The 20,044-nt window shown below is 43.6% G+C and overlaps 1 protein-coding gene across 3 annotated transcripts in view; it reads right to left on the bottom strand.

Moving 5' to 3' along the window:
• LOC123601764 (B-lymphocyte antigen CD20-like) overlaps positions 1–19,823 on the bottom strand; it is a 33,215-nt gene extending 13,392 nt beyond the window's left edge. The window contains exons 1-5 of one of the 3 annotated variants that reach the window (XR_006714251.1): positions 19,462–19,823; positions 15,041–15,168; positions 12,536–12,679; positions 9,162–9,218; positions 1,228–1,347 (exon numbers count right to left, since the gene is read on the bottom strand). Coding sequence is in view for 2 of the 3 variants with exons in the window: in XM_045485396.1 (XP_045341352.1) it covers positions 1,228–1,347; positions 9,162–9,218; positions 12,536–12,679; positions 15,074–15,118 (366 nt within the window). In the remaining variant the exon portion in view is untranslated. The remainder of the gene's footprint in view (positions 1–1,227; positions 1,348–9,161; positions 9,219–12,535; positions 12,680–15,040; positions 15,169–19,461) is intronic. The other 2 variants (XM_045485396.1, XM_045485397.1) reach the window with 2 other exon arrangements.
• Between the last annotated feature and the right edge of the window lie 221 nt (positions 19,824–20,044).

Below are 20,044 nucleotides of genomic sequence, written 5' to 3'. Positions count from 1 at the left end.
CTTTATGCCATTTTTCAATGGCTTTTAGGCTTGTTTATTCATTTCTTTCTTTTATTTCTTTTTCATTGCTCATTCATTGAATCTGTGATTTCTTTTTACACACTGCCAAGTAGAGCCCATTACTATTTTCTTGGAAATGGAGAGCTTATTGATTGAATATTATTTTATTAAACTTCACTTTTTCCATATTGACTGGTAAAGTGATCTCCCATAAAATAATGTTTTTGCCTATATTAGGATTTATTTCTCAACTCTCTGTTCTTTGATTAATTTTTCTTTTTGTGTGTAAATACTATACCATTTTTATTATACTGCATCATCTCTTGATGTAACAAGTTGCCTGGCCCTCCCCAATCATTATGTGGCTTCTAGAATTTCTTGGCACTTTTCACACAATCTTTTTTTCCATCCATACACATTTTGGAGCAATTTTATTTCATTCTCCCCAAAACATTTTTGGGATTCTAAATGGAATGACCTCACATCTATGTATTAATTTATGGAATCTTGTAATTCTATGACATTGCGAATTTGCATTCAAGAATGTAGTTTCTCGGGGCACCTGGGTGACTCAGTCGGTTACATGTCTGACTTTGGCTCAGGTCATGATCTCACAGTTTGTGAGTTCCAGCCCCATGTCTGGCTCTGTGCTGACAGCTCAGAGCCTGAAGCCTGCTTTGGATTCTATGTCTCCCTCTCTCTGCCCCTCCTTCACTCATGCTCTGTCTCTCTCTCAAAAGTTAATAAATGTTAAAATAAAAAAGAATGTAGTTTCTCAAAGTATTCAGTTCTTATATTACAACCCTCATGTTTTTATTATTTTTGTTGTTATTTTGATTGGGTTATTCATTTTTTCTACTTCAATATTTAAGTGGTAATTTCTAGTGTAAAGACAATGTATTGTCTACATTTTTCTTTACTAAATCATTTTTTTTTAGTTGAGTCTTTGGGGTTTTCTGGGGATCCTATCACTTTATCTTCACATAATGACAATTTTGATCTCTCTCTTAAGTTTCTAGTGTTTCCTTAGTTGGACTGAAATTGATTTGTTAATATTCCCATGGCAAAAATTTGGAGGAGATACAGTTTGTTTTTATATTTCTGCGCCAAAGACATCAAATTTGGTTGTCATTTCCATACTTTACCATTGCAACACACATCATTTACTATAGTTTTTCCATTTATATGTACAATTTTAATCCAGTTGTTATTAAACTTGGTACTTACATGTGACCACAGGTATTCATTGGTGTCTGGATAATACGTTAAACTTGCAATACTTAATATCATTATACCAAGTACAGAAAAACAGGCACTTAGGATGTTCATAACCATGCTAGCAATCAGCTGTAACAGACATACAAAGAAAACTGGTCATGTTCAGCATAAGCAGGTTTTGATGAAGCAATCAGTCAGTCTGCTGTCCTTCCTAGAACATTCAAGTTGGAAATTTTTTATCTGACTCTCTGGAATCTTACTGTGGTTGATATCAAGACTCTGCCTCAAATTTGTCTGGAACCCAGCAGGATAAAAAAAAATTTTTTTTTCAGAGGAAGTATTTATTTAGTCGACAAATTATTAAACAGGGCCTGCAACATGCTGAACACTGTGTTAGGGATAAACGCAGGCTTCTACTTGAAAGTCTTACAAACTAATGGGGGAGGCAAAATTACAAACCCTATATTTCATTTGACAAAATTTCATAAACATCATGCTATGAATAAGCCTCAGGTCCAGGATTTGCCAGTGTCATTCGTACCCCAGTAAGGTCACCTTACTACTACTTAATGCCTTTCCATAGTTCCCAGCTTCCCTCAAGAAGCTCTCTCTCTTTTTTTAAATTTTTTAAAAAGTTTATTTATTTTTGAGAGAGAGAGAGAGAGAGAGAGAGAGCATGAGCAGGGGAGGAGCAGAGAGAGAGAGAGAGACACACACACACACAGAATCCAAAGCAGGTTCCAGGCTCTAAGCTGTCAGCCCAGCGTGCAACGTGGGGCTCAAACTCACGAACCATGAGATCACGTCCTGGGCTGAAGTCACTGTTTAACCGACTGAGCCACCAGGCGCCCCAGTATCTGCTCTCTTTTGAATGGCACTGTGAGCCTTGCATGACCGTGAAGAGAAACTCTGCCCCTTTGAGAAGGGACTCCATGGATTTTTTTTTTTTTAATGTGTAAGGGATCGTTACATTTTAAAGAGGATTTTTTTTTTTTTTTAATAATGGGAAGAAGGAGGTGATTTGATACTGATCAACCAAAGAAAGAACTTAAGTGGGCATATTAAATTTTGATTGTTCAGCAGGCAGCCGCCCTTTCATTCTGGGAGCTCTCACTTGTTAAGTCTTTATGAAAGAAGTTTATCAAACTTTGCTATGACTTCAATCTGTAGGAGGCAGAGCCAGGGCATTGCCAATGCAGTCCTCTTCCCGTGGATTGTGAATCTTGAGCAAGTAACTTAAGGATGAACAGAAGACTGGAATTCATACCTAGAATGGGCAGCTCAGATGTTATACGGTGGGGATGGTGGGGCACTGGGGTGCTAGAGAGAAGCTGTGATCTCTAGTGATGGTAACAACCTGGCCACATTCTCCTTGCTAAAAGATAGCTTGCACTGCTGGGTTTTCTGTTTCTGGCTTCTGGAACTTTCTCAGATCCTATGTTTTTTCTTTCTTTGTTTCTTTGTTTCTTTCTTTCTTTTTCTTTTAGCGTTTATTTTATTTTTGAGAGAGAGAGAACAAGCAGGGGAGGGGCAGAGAGAGGGGGGACAGAGGATCCGAAACAGGCTCCAGGCTCTGCACTGACAGCGGAGAGCCCGATGAGGGGCTTGAACCCATGAACCGTAAGATCATGACCTGAGCCGAAGTCAGACACTCAACTGAGACACTCAGGTGCCCCTCAGATCCTGTGTATTTTCTAAGTTTGGTTCTTCACTTCCCAGATGCTAGGACCCTGGCTTCTTCCCAGTAGGGCCTGTCTTTCCTTGCTATAGCCAGGTTTCAGTTCACAGTGGTGGACAAACTGAGTGGTGGACAAAATTGAGAAAATGTCTTACGGAAGAGAGAAGGTGTATACAAAATTTCAGACGCATGGGAAAGAAGGTCTGCAGGAAAATGAATCGTTTGGTGTGGCTGGAACGTGGGGCACGAAGGGAAGTTGGATACAACGTGGGTGAAGTGGGCAGGGCTGGATTATGAGGAATCTGGCAGGCTGTGCTAAGGATTCCAATTCATCTTTTCGAAATGTAGAGCTATACTCAGGGCGTGTCAGCTAGAAAGACCCTTCCTTAGTACAAAGCCAGGTTGTGGTATGCTCCAGAAAACGCACACTTACAATGCTTCTGCACACTTACCCTGTGTCCACGTATGAGGTCAGAAAGGCTTATGAGCCAGGATCACCTATAGAGAGATATTTATGTTCCAGGGGCGCCTGGGTGGCTCCGTCGGTTAAGCGCCCAACTCTTGATTTCAGCTCAGGTCATGATCTCATGGTTCATGAGTTCGAGTCCCACAGCACAGATGCCTGCTTGGGATTCTCTCTCTTTCTCCCTCTCTCTCTACCCCTCCCCTGCTCATGCTGTCTCTGAAAATAAATAAATTTAATTGAAAAATTAAATATTTATGTTCCCCCCAAATCCTGATCAAACATTTGATTTAAATATACCACATTATTATTTTTGAAGCATTCCACTTCCAGCATGAGAGTGTGAGGGACTCCACGGATCAACTCCTCAGCCAGATTTGTGAAAATTACTAAGAACCCCAACATTTAAAATCTCTGGAGTCCTAAGGGCCTACAACAAATGACGAAACGGTCAGTCAAGAAAATCTACTAGGGGCGCCTGGGTGGCTCTGTTGGTTAAGCATCCGACTCTTGGTTTCAGCTCAGGTCCTGATCTCACGCTTTCACGAGCTCGAGCCCTGCATCAGGCTCTGTGCTGGAAGTGTGCAATCTGCTTGGGATTCTCTTTCTCTCTCTCTCTTTCTGCTCCTTCTCCACTCACATGGTCTCTGTCTCTCTCAAATAAATAAACTTTAAAAAATTTTTAAAAAACCTACTAAAAGTCAAAAACTGTAGGAGTCTGCCGTATCTGAACCAAGAGCCACACCCACTCACCCCCTTCCGGGTTCCACAAGAACACTCTGGGTTGGTGCAGGTCCCTTTTTCCCCAAATCCCAGAGTGCTAGCTAGCGCTCTCTCCCCCCCCCACCCCCCCACCCCCAGGAGCAGATCATCTGCTTAGCATTTCTAATCATGCTCCCAGCTATTTGCTACTGAGGCTAAGTCCGAGTACAGCCAGGAGAGGTGGACTCTCTCCTTTTGCCTAGCCCCTACTTGTGGGATGAGGGCCTTCTCTTGGTGGCAGTGCCAGTGGGTACCAGGTCCTGATCACTCTTGCCTTCACTTATGGGGTAGGGGTTCCACATCATGAGAGGCAAGCTGTCCCCCTCCAGCAAGCCCTCAGCTCTTACAGTGGGGGTGTCACTCAGAGAGAAGCCCTCCATTGTCCCTCTGCAAGCCCCCCCCCCCCCCTGCCAATCCTAGGAGCAGAGCTTTGGCTCAGAGATTTTGCCTGGTGGAGAAGTGGGCTACAAAATAGAGAACAGCATCCTAGGGCGACTGTGGATATACCTAAAGCTGCACTCACCCCTGAGGAGCAATTTAACACAGAGAGGGAGAAATAGACTGCAGGAAATTATTTCAGCCAGCCCTTAAAACAAAACAAAACACATCAAATAACAATCATAAGCCCTTGGGCTGGGAACTCTGAGTTCTGAGTGCCCAGAGTTGCTACAATGTATTTGCCCAGTTTCCGGAGCATCTGTGGCTCAGTCAGTTGTGTCTGACTCCTGATTTCGGTTCAGGTCATGATCTTAACGGTTTGTGAGATTGAGCCGTGTATCGGGTTTTGTGCTGACAGCATGGAGCCTGCTTGGGATTCTCCTTTTCTCTCTCTCTGTCCCTCCCTGGTGCATGCTCTCTCTCAAAATAAATAAATAAACATAAAAAAATGCCCAGTTTCCAACAACAAGAAATTTATGAGACGGGCAGAGAAACAGAAGTGTATATACACCTGTGCACTTTGACCTACACATCAGAAAAAAAGAAAAAAAAGCAGGTAACAGAAACTGTCTGTGAGAGTGGCCAGATGTAGCCTTCATTAGCCAAAGACTTCAAAATAGTCATAAAGACGGTCAGAGAACTAAAGTAAATGATTAAGCAAGTAAAGCAAGATTTGCTGATGACATTGAGTATGGACAATTATATGGCAAGAAATTATATAACCTATAGGAAATGGACAAATTCCTTGCAATGTACAAACTATTGAAACGGACTCAAGAAGAAACAGAAAATCCGAACAAAGCTATAACAAATCTGACATAATAAAAATCTTCCATGAAGAAAAAGCCAGTTCCAGATGACTTCAATGGTGACTGACTTCTACCATGGTATATGTTTACCTAGGCAGCTAAAGATTTTTCCAGGTTAACATGAAAATAAGTTGGTATGCTTTTAGAAAATAACAGTTGTTGAACTCAAATATCTATACCCAACTAAGGGGCAGCCTAATGGGTTTTATTTTTAAAAAATAATTTTTAAAATTTTAGGGCAGAAGACATATGCCCTACATTCATTTTCAGCTTTAATTTGAAGGGATACACATGAATAAAATATAAGTAACATTGTACTCTTTAGGAAATGACAGTAAACTAAGAAACTTTTCAACTAAAAATATTATTTTCCCCCTCTTCTTCCTAGTCGTCATCTTGGAGCACCCTAGGGCTCAGCTTTCTCTTTTCTTCTTTGCTTTTCCCTTCCATTGGAGGTCTTGGCAAGTCTCATTGCTTTCAATATTATTTCATATCTTGAGATTCCCAATTCAATCCTTTCAATTAATTGCTCAAGACAAAAACTTTGCTTTAGTTCCTGGTTTCTGTTTCTCACACCCTATACCCATCGGGAAATCCTGTTGGCATCACCTTCAAATATATCCAGTAGCCAAACACTTATCATTTCCTCCGCTTCATCTATTCTGTTCAAACTACTGCCATATTTTCCCTGGCTGACAGTAGCCCTGTAACTGGCCTCCCTGCCTCTAACCTGGCACCTCTTGCATGTAATCATCAAGCGAATTTCTGTCAGAATGATCCTTTTAAGGCACACCCTCATCAAGTCTCTCCTCAGAATACTCCGGTCTCTCCCTATTTTCCTTAGGGCAAGAGCTCATCAAAGAGGCCCTGCAGGATCTGGCTCCCATAACCTAAGCTACTTGGCTGCAGCCACACTGGCCTGCTTGCCAGAAGGTGCCAGATATGCTTTCACTCTGTGGGTCTTCCAATGGCTGATCCCTTTGCTGGGGATGCTATCCTGTCTGCCATCAGAGTGGCTAACTTTCTCCCTCAAGCTCTGCCCCATTGCCACCTACTTAATAAGACTAATTTGGAGATGCGGTACACACACACACACACACACACACAGGAATATTACTTGGCAATCAAAAAGAATGAAATCTTGCCATTTGCAACAGCATGGATGGAACTACAGTGTGTTATGCTAAGTGAAATAAGTTAGGGAAAGACAAATATCATATGATTTCCCTCATATGTGGAATTTAAGAAACAAAACAGATGAACATAGGGGAAGGGAAGGAAAAATGAGATAAAAACAGAGAGGGAGACAAACCGTAAGAGATTTTTAAAGACAGGGAACAGACTGAGGGTTGTTGGAGGGGCGGTGGGTGGAGGGGATGGGCTAAATGGGTGATGGGCATTAAGGGGGGCACTTGTTGAGATGAGCACTGGGTGTTTAATGGAAGTGATGAATCACTAAATTCTACTCCTGAAACCAATACTCCACTGTATGGTAACTAACTTGGATTTAAATAATAAAAAAAAAAAGACTTAACTTGGATAATCTTACTTCAACAGCCCCCAGTGACAGCCCCTATCATGTCTCTTTTTTTTTCCATGGCAGCTATCACCTTCTAGCACACTGTATTGTTTCCTTACTTGTCATGTTTATTGTCTTTATTCTGCTATTAGGGTCTCAGCTCCATGGAGGCAATCAATCTTTGTTTGCTCATTGATACATGCTACATACACAGAACAGGCCTGAAACTCAGTAACTATTTTTGATTGAATATTGGAATTTGAGCACACGTGCATGATGGTACCTAAGTATAACAGAATATTGTGCTGCCATTAGGATAATGGCATTTGTTCATGACCTGATAAATCATTATTTGATTTCTTCTTATGAAGTTGAGCCACATTAGTCTGGGAAACTCCTGGGCAAGTGTCCCTGAGGTAGAAGAGTGTCTGCACTTCTGTGAGGAGTGATGTTAAGTGTTTCCAGAGAAGGAAATAGAGTTACTCTGCGTGAGTCTCGAAGAAGAGTCTATTTTTGCTTCTTGAGGTGGAGTGAAGAGAGGGAAAGGGAGAGCGGAAAACAGCGAGGCTGGAGGTTGGGGGGAGAGTTACAGGGGGAGCTGGATCATGGCGAGACCTTGAGAAACTAGAGTCATGATCTTCCCCCACCATCCCTCAAGGAAAAAACAAAAACAAAACAAAACAAAAAAAACTTTTTGTTAGTTTTTGTGAAAACCGAGCAAGAGGCCAAGTTTAGCCAAGTTCATTCATGCCTGGGTTTGTTTTTTCTGTGGGTTATTTTGTTTTTTGATGTTGTGAAGCAAAATTGGAGCAGTATACAGGGCGCCTGGGTGGCTCAGTCAGTTAAGCATCTGCCTTCAGCTCAGGTCATGATCTCGCGGCTCGTGAGTTCGAGCCCCACGTCGGGCTCTGTGCCGACAGCTCAAAGCCTGGAGCCTGCTTCAGATTCTATGTCTCCCCTTCTCTCTTTGCCCCTCCCCCGTTTGAACTCTGTCTCAAAAATAAACATTAAAAAATTAAAAAAAAAAAATTGGGACTGTATGCTCAAACAGAGAAACCGAAGCATGAGAGTGTCAGTTTCAGGGATCTGCAAAATCTCATCGGGCCTTCCTGGGCTTTGAGGTCCACTGTACTTATATCCCCGGGGAAAAGCAATGCCAGGTAACACCTGGGTCACATGTACACTCTGGAAATCCACGGCAAAGCTTAGAAAAAGGGCTACGATAGAAAACTATGTTAATAGTGGTAGAAGTTAAAAAACGATCTAAAAACTTAATGCCCATGTTATAGCCACTAAGTGGCTGCTGAGCCAAAGAGCCTCCTGTGTCTCTTTGGCCCTATCCTTTTGGGGCAAAACCCGCTAAAAGGGCAGGCAGACCTTTCCCTGAATGATGAAACAAGAGTTTTCAGTTTCTTCTTTCACCAGTCCCTGAAAGCACCTTGTTTCCTCAGTAGGTTCTGATTTGCAGAGCTAATAAGCATTGGCTACACGCCAAGGACCGTTGCTCACTTACTCACTTTTAACCCTCAAAACAATCCTCTGAGGCAGGTGGTATTAGTGGCCATATGTTTTTTCAGATGAGGAGTGTGAGCACAGAGTAACTTGCCCACACAGTCAGTGGTAAGGTAGTCAGAACCTGAATTCAGGCAGGCGACCTCCAGAACGGTGATCCTAACCGCCATGGGGGGGAAGAAGTTCTCAAGGCGAATGTGACTCCTTTAAGTATATTTTAATGATGCCTGATCTGTACTCCACTGATAGTGTCTGGACCCGGGTTCGCCGAAGGCAATTCTCTTTTCACACGTTGTTCTGTCTTATGTCCTTCCCTAATGAAACACTGATCTCCTGAGCTTGCCCGACCCACCTTGCCTCCCTTCCCAGGTCAGTTTTGTTTGGTTCTATCTACCCCTTCAGAGAGCTCGAAATGATTTATTCCATCCAAATCCTCACACCAGACGCCTTATAAAACCGGTTCCTCAACGCTACACCCTCCTTAACACCCATACTCAAAATACACACTGGAGGGCGTCCTTATAAAAATCAAATGACTTTTTTTCCTCTCCAAACGTTTGGAAAAGCCCCCCATCCCCCGCAAAAGCAAAACAAAACAAAACAAAAAAAACAAAAAAACAAAAACCACAAACAACAACAAAAGCAAAAAGCAAACAAACAATCAAAACCAAAAAAACACGTGGCTCAGAAGTAATCGCTTCTCTCCAGTTTGGGCCAGGTGACCTTTTTATCTTTGGCATTGCTCCAAGCATTTCGACATACCTTGGATTTTGTAGGATGCTTCTGTGCTTGTACGCTGATGGAGCCCGAGCTGATGAACTGGGGATAGAAACAGGCATTTGTAAACCCCCACTCCTGTTGACGGTCCCCCAAACTTTCCCAATCCCAGTGACATTCTCGAGATCTAACGTATCACTGAATTCTCAGACGAAAGCGTTTTTCACTCCTGCAGTCCTGGGATGACCACCAGCGGACGCTCTGAAAAATGAACGCCCCATTCCTCTGTCACAGGTGTCACAGAGACGAAAAGATATTTTAACGTCCCTGGCCATTAAGGGAATTTTGGGTTGGCGACGGGACTTAGCCACCTCACAATGATTTTATGAGGTTGATACTTCATTGGTTTGGAGTGTCATTTATTAAGCTCATGACCTGCATCATTAGAAAGTCATCCCTAGCAGCCAGTGGGGCGCCTCTCACTTGCAAGAACTCTCCCCCCATCACGCTGTGGAAGAAAGATGTCATCAACAGAAATAGCTTCAGAAAACATTTGATCTGAAGAGTGACAGGTTGTCTTCCACAAACATCATGTCCTGAGTGCTAACGTCACCTGCTGGCACCCGTTGAAAGATTTGTTGTGTCTGGTATATCAAGAATTTAATTATCTTCCCCAACGGTATTATAGCTTATACCCGCCTTCAACCTGCCCACAGCATTAACAAAAGTTTGACTCAGGGCTGGGGATCTCGCAGTCCTAGAAGATGAGATCCTGTCATGGAGGCCCGAGCATCTTGACCTGATGTTTAAAAAGTCTCTGACACTTTACTGCTGGGTCACTCTGTAGAAGTTTATGTACATTTTTTTCTAAGTCTCGGTTTCCTAATTTGTAAAATGGGGATCAAGAGTAGGGATCACGGAGCTGTTGGGGCAATTATACAAAACAGACCTGAACCGCTTTTGGATGGTGCCTGATACACGCTAGTATGAAATTGAATAATTACTATTTGTGGCTAATTTCTGCTGGTACAGCTTCTCTTCTGTGGCTTGGGCTTCGGATCCTTTCTACGTGATTCATGGTACTCTCTCAGTTTAAAGCATTTCTTTTTATGACATACAATTCTTTCCAGAAATCTCTGAGTGTTGGTAAATGCCCTCAACTTGGGGACTAGCACTGTAAGAAAGCCTCTAAGGAAATGTCTCCCTTCCAGACCACTTACTACTTGACCCTCCCCGTAGGTGAAATTGTTACAGTTGCATGTGTCAGAGGCCTTTTTGCAAAAAGTCATTACATTCAAATCTTCTCTCCCTTGAAGCCCAGTTTTTGCTTGAGGAGTGCAAAAGGGTGGATAAGGAACTAATAAGACCTTTTCTCCTCTAAGGGGAAATGTGGCCTTTGGTTAACTTTCTGGCTCTGCTCAGTGGGGCTCTTGATACAATTGGAATATCGGTTGTGTTATTAGATCACATTGCTTATGAATCCGATCACCCCGATTGGTCATTTGCTTCTGGATTAGATGTAACTGTGAACAAAAAATAACTTGTGCGAAGCCATGGCTTTGGGCTTCCCTGAGATTTGGGCATGTCTCTGGTGGGCACTTTAGCAACCGTGGCCTGTGGAAATATTACAATAGCCTTACTCGAAATACTCACTGTATTTATTTTATTTTATTTATTTTTTAAAGTTTACTTTAAAAAAGTTTTTAATCTTTATTTATTTTTGAAAGAGAGAGAGAGAGCGAGCAGGGGAGGAAGAAAGAGAGAGAGGGAGACCCAGAATCCAAAGCAGGCGCCAGACTCTGAGCTATCAGCACGGAGCCCGAGGCAGGGCTCCAACTCACAAACCGTGAGTTCCTCACTTGAGCCAAAGTCGGATGCTCAACTGACTGAGCCACCGAGGCACCCTTGAAAGACCCACTTTAGAAATCTCTGTTTTCCATAAGAGACTCTTAAATATAGAGAACAAACGGGGCGACTGGAGGGGTTGTGGTGGGGGGACGGGCTACATGGGCAAGGGGCATTGAGGCAGACACCTGTTGGGATGAGCACTGGGTGTTATACGGAGGAGATGAATCACCGGAATCTACTCCTGACATCATTATTACAGTAGATGCTAACTAACTTGGATGTCAATTAACAACTAAAAATAAAAATGCAAAAATAAATAAATATGTACTTATTGAATTCCTGAAAAAAATGAGGAGGATGAGGAAACAGAAATGGAACGATACTGTGTTGGCCCTGTACATAGATTCTCCTACTGGATCCTCAAAGCAATAATCTAGATGGTGACTATTAGCCTCCTTTAGCAGATGAGAGAACTAAGCTTCACAAATTAAGTGGCAGAACTGTCTGACTTGGACGCTTTGCTTTTGAAAAACAAGATCCGGGGGCGCCTGGGTGGCTCAGTCGGTTGAGCGTCCGACTTCAGCTCAGGTCATGATCTCACGGTCTGTGAGTTCGAGCCCCGTCGGGCTCTGTGCTGACAGCTCGGAGCCTGGAGCCTGCTTCTGATTCTGTGTGTCCCTCTCTCTCTGTCCCTCCCCTGCTCATGCTCTGTCTCTCTCTGTCTCAAAAATAAATAAAAACATTAAAAAAAAATGAAAACAACAGCAACAACAAAATCCGCCTTTCTCACTACAAGTTTCATGGATATTAGTAGATGTTAGTCAACAAAGGGATAGATAGTGAGTCAAATCGCAAGTGTTGTAAATGGCCACTTAAATACCTTTAGACAAGCTCCTCTCCTGCAATACCTCTCCAAGTCTTTAATATCAAAGTGGATACTATGACTCTGCAAACAGGGGTGTGATAGACTATATGACCTCAGAGCTCCTTCTGCGCAGACTATCTTGTGGTACTCGTGTTCTGTGGCACACATATTGGGGAATCCCATTCTATGGTATACTACCTTTCTAACTGATAAATAAATAAAAGTATGAATGAAAAACAGAAAAAGAAATCTCTGTTTTCATTTCCTCAAATTCTTGACGGCTCTCTCATGACCCTTTTCTTTCCGTATGTAACCTCCCTAAAAATCACTATAGCCCCAAACATTAAGCTCAGACCTTTGGATTTTCACTCTGCCTCTCTCCCCCCGCCATCCCCAAAAAAGCCTTATAGTTATCCAGATAGTCACTCTCTCTATTGTTCTTCGAGCATACTCCTTCAAAATATTTTCTGCCCACACACCCTCACCCTCGCAAGGAACTTGTCAAAATGCGCAACAAACATAAAAAGACTTTTCTTGAGTATCTACTCTCCACTCCTGCCCACCATTTTGTTTCCATAGTAAAATGAGCTCCTTAGAGTCAGACATTGACTGAGTCTTTAGCTCATTGCTTGATCTCTTGAGTAATTCCCTGGATACGTTAGAAAAAAGAAATAAGTTAAAATCAATAACACCACGTTTTACTCACAAATGTTGATGAACAAAATACGTAAGTTAGTGTAACAATGACAGGGATATAACCAGTAGCTTCTCTGTTCTCTTCTTCGACAAATAATGCAAAACAGAGAAAGCCCAACGCGCAGTAAAACAGGCCATTCATGATTTGCACGGCCTGTGAGAAGAGAGAGCCATTGTTATTACTCGAGTCAAATCTACCACAGATGATTACAATACAATGACTGAAAGGTCATGGCAATATCCAGCTTATCCTGGTATTTCTGAAGTTGCGATGAAAGAATTATGTGGCAGAGAACAAAAGGGCAGCCACGAATGGAGGGGGAGGTCTCACATTTATTTAAACCGAGAGTATTTGTTTTGGTTTCATAGAAATCTTCAGAGATATTTAATTTTCTAGTTGGTTCCTGTTAAATAAAGGGCAGAAATCTATTTGTCTGTTTGGTTCAGGAGGACACGTGACCAAAGGGAGGGCTGTTGGCCCTGGGGATCTCTCAGGCTCTGCCTCGACACCCCTCTCCTTCCTACCATTGGATCTGTGAGATCAACTCTAGCTCGCAGATGAGTTCTCACCCTCCACCACCAACCCAAAAAGGTACTTTTTGACCTTGCCCTCATTATTTCATCCTCGCTTGTTGCGGAATTAAGCTTCACTTACCTGTTGCTCTGCTCACTTTCATACTCTGTGCTGACTTTTGTACTTACGCTCTGGACCACAGCCCTTGGCTCTGTTCAGAAAAGCATGAAGGAAGCCTCTCCTGTGACCTCTGATTTTCTATAACTCTTAAGTATTCTCAGGGGCCATGCGTGGAGCCGGGCCTTATTCTCCAGATGGAGCAGGGCCACGTACACACACAGCAGTGACAAGGGCGCCTGCAACCCCTGAAGCAGGCAGGGAAGGTCAGCCTCTCATTCTAGCCAGGCCTTCCCCTGATTGCATGAGGCCCACCCACAGTATGGAAGGCAATCTGCCTTACTCAAAGTTCATTGATTTTAGAGGAGATTGTTAATCTCCTCTAAAAAAGCCACCTTCGCAGGAGGTGGTGGGGATGGGCAAAATGGGTAAGAGGGTGGGGGAGACACAGGCTTCCAGTTATGGAATGAATAAGTCAAGGGAATAAAAGGGACAGCACAGGGAATATAGTCAATGGTATTATAATGTTGCATGGTGAAAGATGCCAGCTACGTTTGCAGCAAGCAGAGCATTAGGTATAGACTTGTCCAATCACCATGTGGTACACCTGAGACTCATGTGACACTGTGCATCAACTATACTTGAAAATAATAAATAAATAAATAAATAATAAAAACACAGTCACAAAAACACCCAAAATAATGTGACCAAATACCTGGGCACCCTGTGACGCAGGTAAGTTGACACATAAAATTAACTGTCACAGAAAGACAAGAAGTGGCTATTGGGTGATGAGCCTCCTCTCCCTTGAAGTTTACATTGAGACAACACAAAACCACGCATTTACTGGTGACTCCTGCCTGGATCTGGCACATGGGGGATGGCAGTTTGGGACGGGATCCCATGGACTTGCCCACTATTGCCACACTCTTCTGAATCAACTCCTTTCTGGGCCATGAATCCACTGACTTACTCTTGAGTTCAGTGGGAGGCTCAGGAGGGTTTAGTAGGAGGCACTCAGTAGAGGATCCTAAACCCTTTATCTTCTTTCAGGTGGTGGATCTTACTGGTAGGTCAGTGGATGGCCAGTGACAGGCCTATACCTTCTCCCACATATTGCCATGACTGCCGTCCAGGCTAGATACAGAGACAAGGAGCAAGCAATCCAGCTGTAAGACACCATGGCAAGGGGGGGATGAGGTAGAGAAAACACCAGCAGCCCCTCCTTCCTGTCCCCCCATACACGAGGCTCTGCTACATTCAATTGTACCCTGCGTTCTGGCAGTGGGCCAAATCGCTTCCAGCCAGCTGGAGATAATCATAGACTTGTTATGTTGGGAATTTTCCTAGGCCATGCTTTAATTTTGCTGGCTTATCCTGAAATGTGTTTCGAGCCCCCACAGATATTAGCGCATGATACAAAAGGGTATAGCATTCTAAGCTTTAGGAGAGGTGAGAGGGAGAACACATACGCAATATGACCTCAGAGCTAAATATAAGGGGAGCATGTTTTGAGCCCAATGTTATCAAATGGCCACTGGCCGCAGAGCTCCAGTGTCTCCAGCCCCTTCTGGTTTTGGGTCCATTGCTTGAGTCCAACCACCTCATTTATGATCTATAAGTTTGTTTTGACCTGTTTACAAACAAAGGCAGAAAATGGACCTTCTCATTGCTTATGAGATTCATAACCCATCTCAGAGCATATTTGCTAAAATAGGTCGTGGCATGGTTGACCTATTCAGAAATGGTTTGTGGCTCCGTAATTTGTGTCCAATTAGCTATATAGCCTCAGAACACTTTAATCAACTTTCCTTCCTTTGGGGAGTTCATGGTGGATGTGGCCAATGTCTCTTCCCTTTTATGTTAGGAAGATGGAACACTCACCATTTATTAACCTAAGTAGCACTTAGTCCTTACCCCCAGTGCTCTGGTCTCCAATTTTAGGGTGTATCCTTCTGACATTTTAATGAAGATATGGTATAGAAATTGTAGAGAGTGAATGGACTCTTTTTCTGTAGAGAAATATAGAGAAAAAGCAAACTAATTATTTTTGAGAAAAGGCACTTCATAGTGCAGACTCTACTTTTACACTACGTTCCTTGAAAGAAGATTTGAATCAACCCACTTATATCACTCTTTGTTACGTACCTAGTAACTTCCTGTCAAAAACCAAGAGCTACTTCTCAGGTGTTATGCTTCCTTCCTGGTCTTTAAATGAGACTGAGTTGTTACCTTTTGGTGTCAGTGCCCCACTCCCATTATTTTCACCTTTTCTAGGAATTACCTGCTCCTACAAATCCCTAGGGTCACCCAAGTTAGGGTTTCCGGCTGCCATGTTTGGTCTTCACAAGAATGTCTCTCAATCTAGCCATAGTTGCTTGGATAAGATGTGGGCATCTTGGGGTGCCTGGATGGCTTGGTCAGTTAAGCATCCAACTTTGGCTCAGGTCATGATCTCGCAGTCCGTGAGTTCGAGCCCTGTGTCGGGCTCTGTGCTGACAGCTCAGAGCCTAGAGCCTGCCTCTGATTCTGTGTCTCCCTCTCTCTCTCACCCTCCCCCATTCATGCTCTGTCTCTCTCTGTCTCAAAAATAAATAAACATTAAAAAAAAAAAGATGTGGGCATCTTATTCTGAGTGAGCCAATCAGAGTTCTCTTTCCAGGAAGTTATGTTTAGCACCAAGGCAATATAGTCCCGTTCTGGGCTCGGAAAGAAGAGTAGAGAACACCCAGAGTAAAGAGATGGAGTGAGAGGACTCCCTAAAAATCTCTAATGGTTCTCACCTCCCTGATTCTAGTAGCTTTCTTAGACCTATCTACGAAACACACCTGCATCTTTAAGACAAATTCCTCTTTATTTTAGTTAAAACAAGTGTAATAGGATGAACATCAAGTGAGAATTTTCATAGTGTTCCAGAATAATGGCTAGGTATTAAAGCTTAAAACAAAAGGCAGTATTTTGCATCTTAAATTGACAAAATTGCCAGAGGCTCTGTCCAGTAGCCTTCTCCAAGGGCTTTTGGTGGGTAAGGTTGGCGGCTATGGTCAATTGAATTATTGTCTCCAATTGTTGTTTTCCCTTTGTTACAGAGTTATACACCTTCACATGTTGCCTTATGCCTTTCAGTGTCCACGGTCCACTCCATGGAAAGAATATATCTCTCTACCTCGCTGATATTGGATGTGACCTTGGAATGTGTTTTGACCGGTCCAAGGTGAAGGCCATGACACAAGCCAAGCCTGAGCCCAAACCTACCGAGGTATTGGAAGTTTCTATCATTTCCCTCTGTTGTGAGGACATCATTTCCCAGGATTGGCTGTATGTGAATGCGGATTCCAGAAGGAAGTCATACAGAGGCAGGCCCATAACTGACCTGCAGCATTGGACAAAACTCCCACAAGTGAAAAATAAATATTTGTCCTTACAAGCCTGAAATGTTGTGGCTACTGTATCTGATACCCTGGCACCAACCAATACCGCTGGGCGATATAAGAGGAGGGGGAGGGGAGAGAAGACAGAATTTTGGGAAATGACATGGCGGTAAAGCTATGGGAAGATACAGTAATCACACTCGGAGTATGAGTGTGCTTGTGAGACTAGCTTTAACGCACCTACTGGTGTCTGTTTTCCAGCAGATGTAGTGGCTTGCCCTTGTGTTGGTTAAACAAAGGAAGAGAGAACTGGAGAGAAATCACATGGAGGAAATGACTGTTTAAAAAGACAAGGCTGGGACCGAGCCAACCCTCTATGCTGCAGCTGCAGGCATAAGGTTTTGGGAGAAAGATCTGTCTGGTGGCCCTGGGCTGACAAACGTGACTGGGGCTACAGTTTTGCAGAGAATACTGTTAGTATGAGGGGGAAGGGCGGATGGCAAAGACAGCAAAAGAGGGACTCACTTCCGGGAAATATGGCTGGATTCCACAAATTCAGATGTAATCGATAGAGCAGAGAGTTTTGATAGTCAATAAAGTCTCAACCAAAAAGAATAAGTGTGAACCCAGACCGCTTCCGAAATAATTATCATTTCTAGCGTGGTTCCCAAAATGTGTCCAACAGAAATAGAGCTTTTGGTCACTGTGTACTCTCACGTGTAACCCTAGTGCTCATGCTTGGTTCTCCAGTTGTCTTTTCTTGCACAAGGAATCAGGAGGGTTGTTGCTGTAGAAAAACATCATGTGTCCGGACATCCTCTTCTTGAAAGAAAGCAAGGATGCTGTTGAGAATGTTAGAAACAGTGCCCAAAAGACAAAGAAACCAGGTTCATGGGCTCTCACGGGCTAAGTTGAGGCCATTTGAATACCGCCCCCCCAAAAAAGAATAAAAATCATCATCATTTCAAAGGACCTGTCTACAAAAGGCCACAAATTTATCATGATACACAAAAGAGAAAACTTAAAGTGTTACTAAAGATGATTAGGACACCTACGAGATGTGGACATGTTAGGATGCATTTCAATTTTCACTGATTTGAAGTGGTAGGAAAGTGAAAATGTGCATATATGTATTTCCTTTCTCCCTTTTAGTGGATATCCATTTTTAAAGCACAGATTAGTGTATAAAGACATAGATGTTTACATGAATACATATGAAAGATGTACTCAAATATAACGCATCAGCTCTATGGTCCACTGGTGGTTATTTCCAGTGTCAGGGGCATCAAACAGTTGTTTGTCACTGCAGGTTTCATTCATTTCCCAGGTAAAAAAAAAGAAGGGCAGAAATTAGCACTGAATGTTATTTCCAAACAATTGTGAGTTCAAGGATAGCTCCACGCTGCATTTCAAGACGATCAATTAGCCAAATGTCCCACAGAAGAGAATGAACACTCAGACTCAGCCTGCCATCACTTATTCAGTGTAAACCCTAGATGATTGTACATATTACAATGAAAGTTTAAGAGGGCATTCACACATTTCCAATTATTACAGTCGGTCACCTGTAACGGTGAGATAAAGGAGGGGTAGGAGGTGACGGCTAAGCAAAACTGAAAGCTTTTCTTATTCATGTGAGAGGCACGGAACTAAATGTCCTGTGCTGTAACAGAGACTCACTTTCCGAAGAGACTCAGTTTGATGACGGGTGCTCAAATATAAGTAACTTTGGGCTGCTGAACCAGATCCTATAACTCCACCAGCGATCCAGGATCTGACAACCCATATACTGTAACCTTGCTTGGACTGAGACACTTTATTTTTCTTTTGGGTCTGCTAAGATTATTTGCAACCCCAGTATGTTTAGAAACTATCGGGGGGCATCAGGCGGGCTCAGTCAGTAGAGCACGTGACTCTTGATCTCGGTTGTAAGCTTGAGCCCCATGTTGGAGGATGGGATTGCTTAAAATTAAATCTTAAAAAATAAAGACAGTATCTGTTAAAACTGCTGTTACCCTAGGAAATATAAAGAAAAAAGGAAGTTAAAAATGACTGAGTGCTCACCCTGCCGGGTACTTTTCTAAGTTCTATACATGTATTAACATACAGACTACTCAGTAACCCTGTGCATTAAGCACAGTAGAGGGCACATTTTAGGAGCTCAATGATTGTTGAATAACTGTATCATACAAACAAATGTCCGCGTGTTCTGCAAACATAACTGAATTGACTTTCATTTCATGGTATTTTAGGTGATAATTCTTAGTATATGGTATGTGGGCTTATACCATTCATGAAGTCAATATTAAAGGGAAAGAGGGGCGCCTGGGAGGCTCAGTCCATTAAGCATCCAACTTCGGCTCAGGTCATGATCTCATGGTTGGTGAGTTTGAGTCCCGCGACGGGCTCTGTGCTGACAGTTCAGAGCCTGGAGCCTGCTTCAGGTTCTGTGTCTCCCTGTCTCTCTCTGCCCCTCCCCTGCTCCTGCTCTGTCTGTCCCTCTCAGAAATAAATAAGCGTTAAAAAAAAAACTTTTTTTTAAAGAGAAGGAAATTAGAAAGGCGTTTGGCACGTAGTAAGTATAGAATATAGCCATGATTGTATTATTATTATTATTACTGCCCTAAAAAGCAAGCTCAAACTCGAGATAGCCTTTCGTCACATCTGGACGGCATGTCTGCCGCTGAGTGACTTCCATCTAAGCTATGGGGACATACACAATTCCCTTGGGGGACCCTGCAGACACCCCTCAAGGTGATGAAACACTGACCACACAAAACAGCTGAAGCCGAGACTCAAGAATCTCTCCTTATGGAGATGTGGAGCATTAGGATAAAAAGAGAAAGCAAACGGTTTCAAACAGGAACCCGAACTGGGTGGAGCCTGAGAACTGCAGGAGTCACAAGGTCAACTTTCCCTCCTGCCATTACTTACTTCCAGGGACCGAAGATTCTCCCAGGCAGAGGGTGGTAAGTCCCCCAGCCGTCCGAATGGGGGCGTAGGGAGAGCATGGATCTTCTCCGCTCAAGTAGTGTTACCCGTACAACATTCCCAGCGACGCGAGAACCCAGGACGAGGCAGTCCAGGGTCTGGCGACCTCCGTCAGGTTCAGCGTGACCGAGAGGCAACCCGGCCAAGGCTGCCTACACCGACGGCATGCCTTGAGCACAGGGCCAGAGGTGCGTGATCCTGCAGGTGGAACCCTCAATTCGGGGCCTCCCAGCCCGGGGAGCCGGGTGGGGCGCTGCTTCCTCGGTTGTGCCCCTTATCCCCCACCTCGCGCGGTTCTAACGCTGCGGTTGAGGTCAAGAGCGCGGTGTTGCGGGGGGGGGGGGGGTGGGGGGGGGGTGGGGGGCGTGCTGCGCGAGAAGCCCCGCGCGGACCCCTGCTGCGTGATGAGACCCAGCAGCTCCCCGGGTGACCTTGGGGTAGTGGGCGGACAGCGATGCCACCCTTCACTGGTCGTGTTTGTACCATGCTGTGTCCTTGGACCTGTGCACACCCATGGGAGGAAGCC

This window comes from Leopardus geoffroyi, chromosome D1, assembly GCF_018350155.1.
Source record: "Leopardus geoffroyi isolate Oge1 chromosome D1, O.geoffroyi_Oge1_pat1.0, whole genome shotgun sequence".
Classification (NCBI taxonomy): Eukaryota; Metazoa; Chordata; class Mammalia; order Carnivora; family Felidae; genus Leopardus; species Leopardus geoffroyi.
The sequence above is the reverse complement of the archived record's forward strand: the minus strand, read 5'-3'. Positions and strand labels throughout refer to the sequence as shown.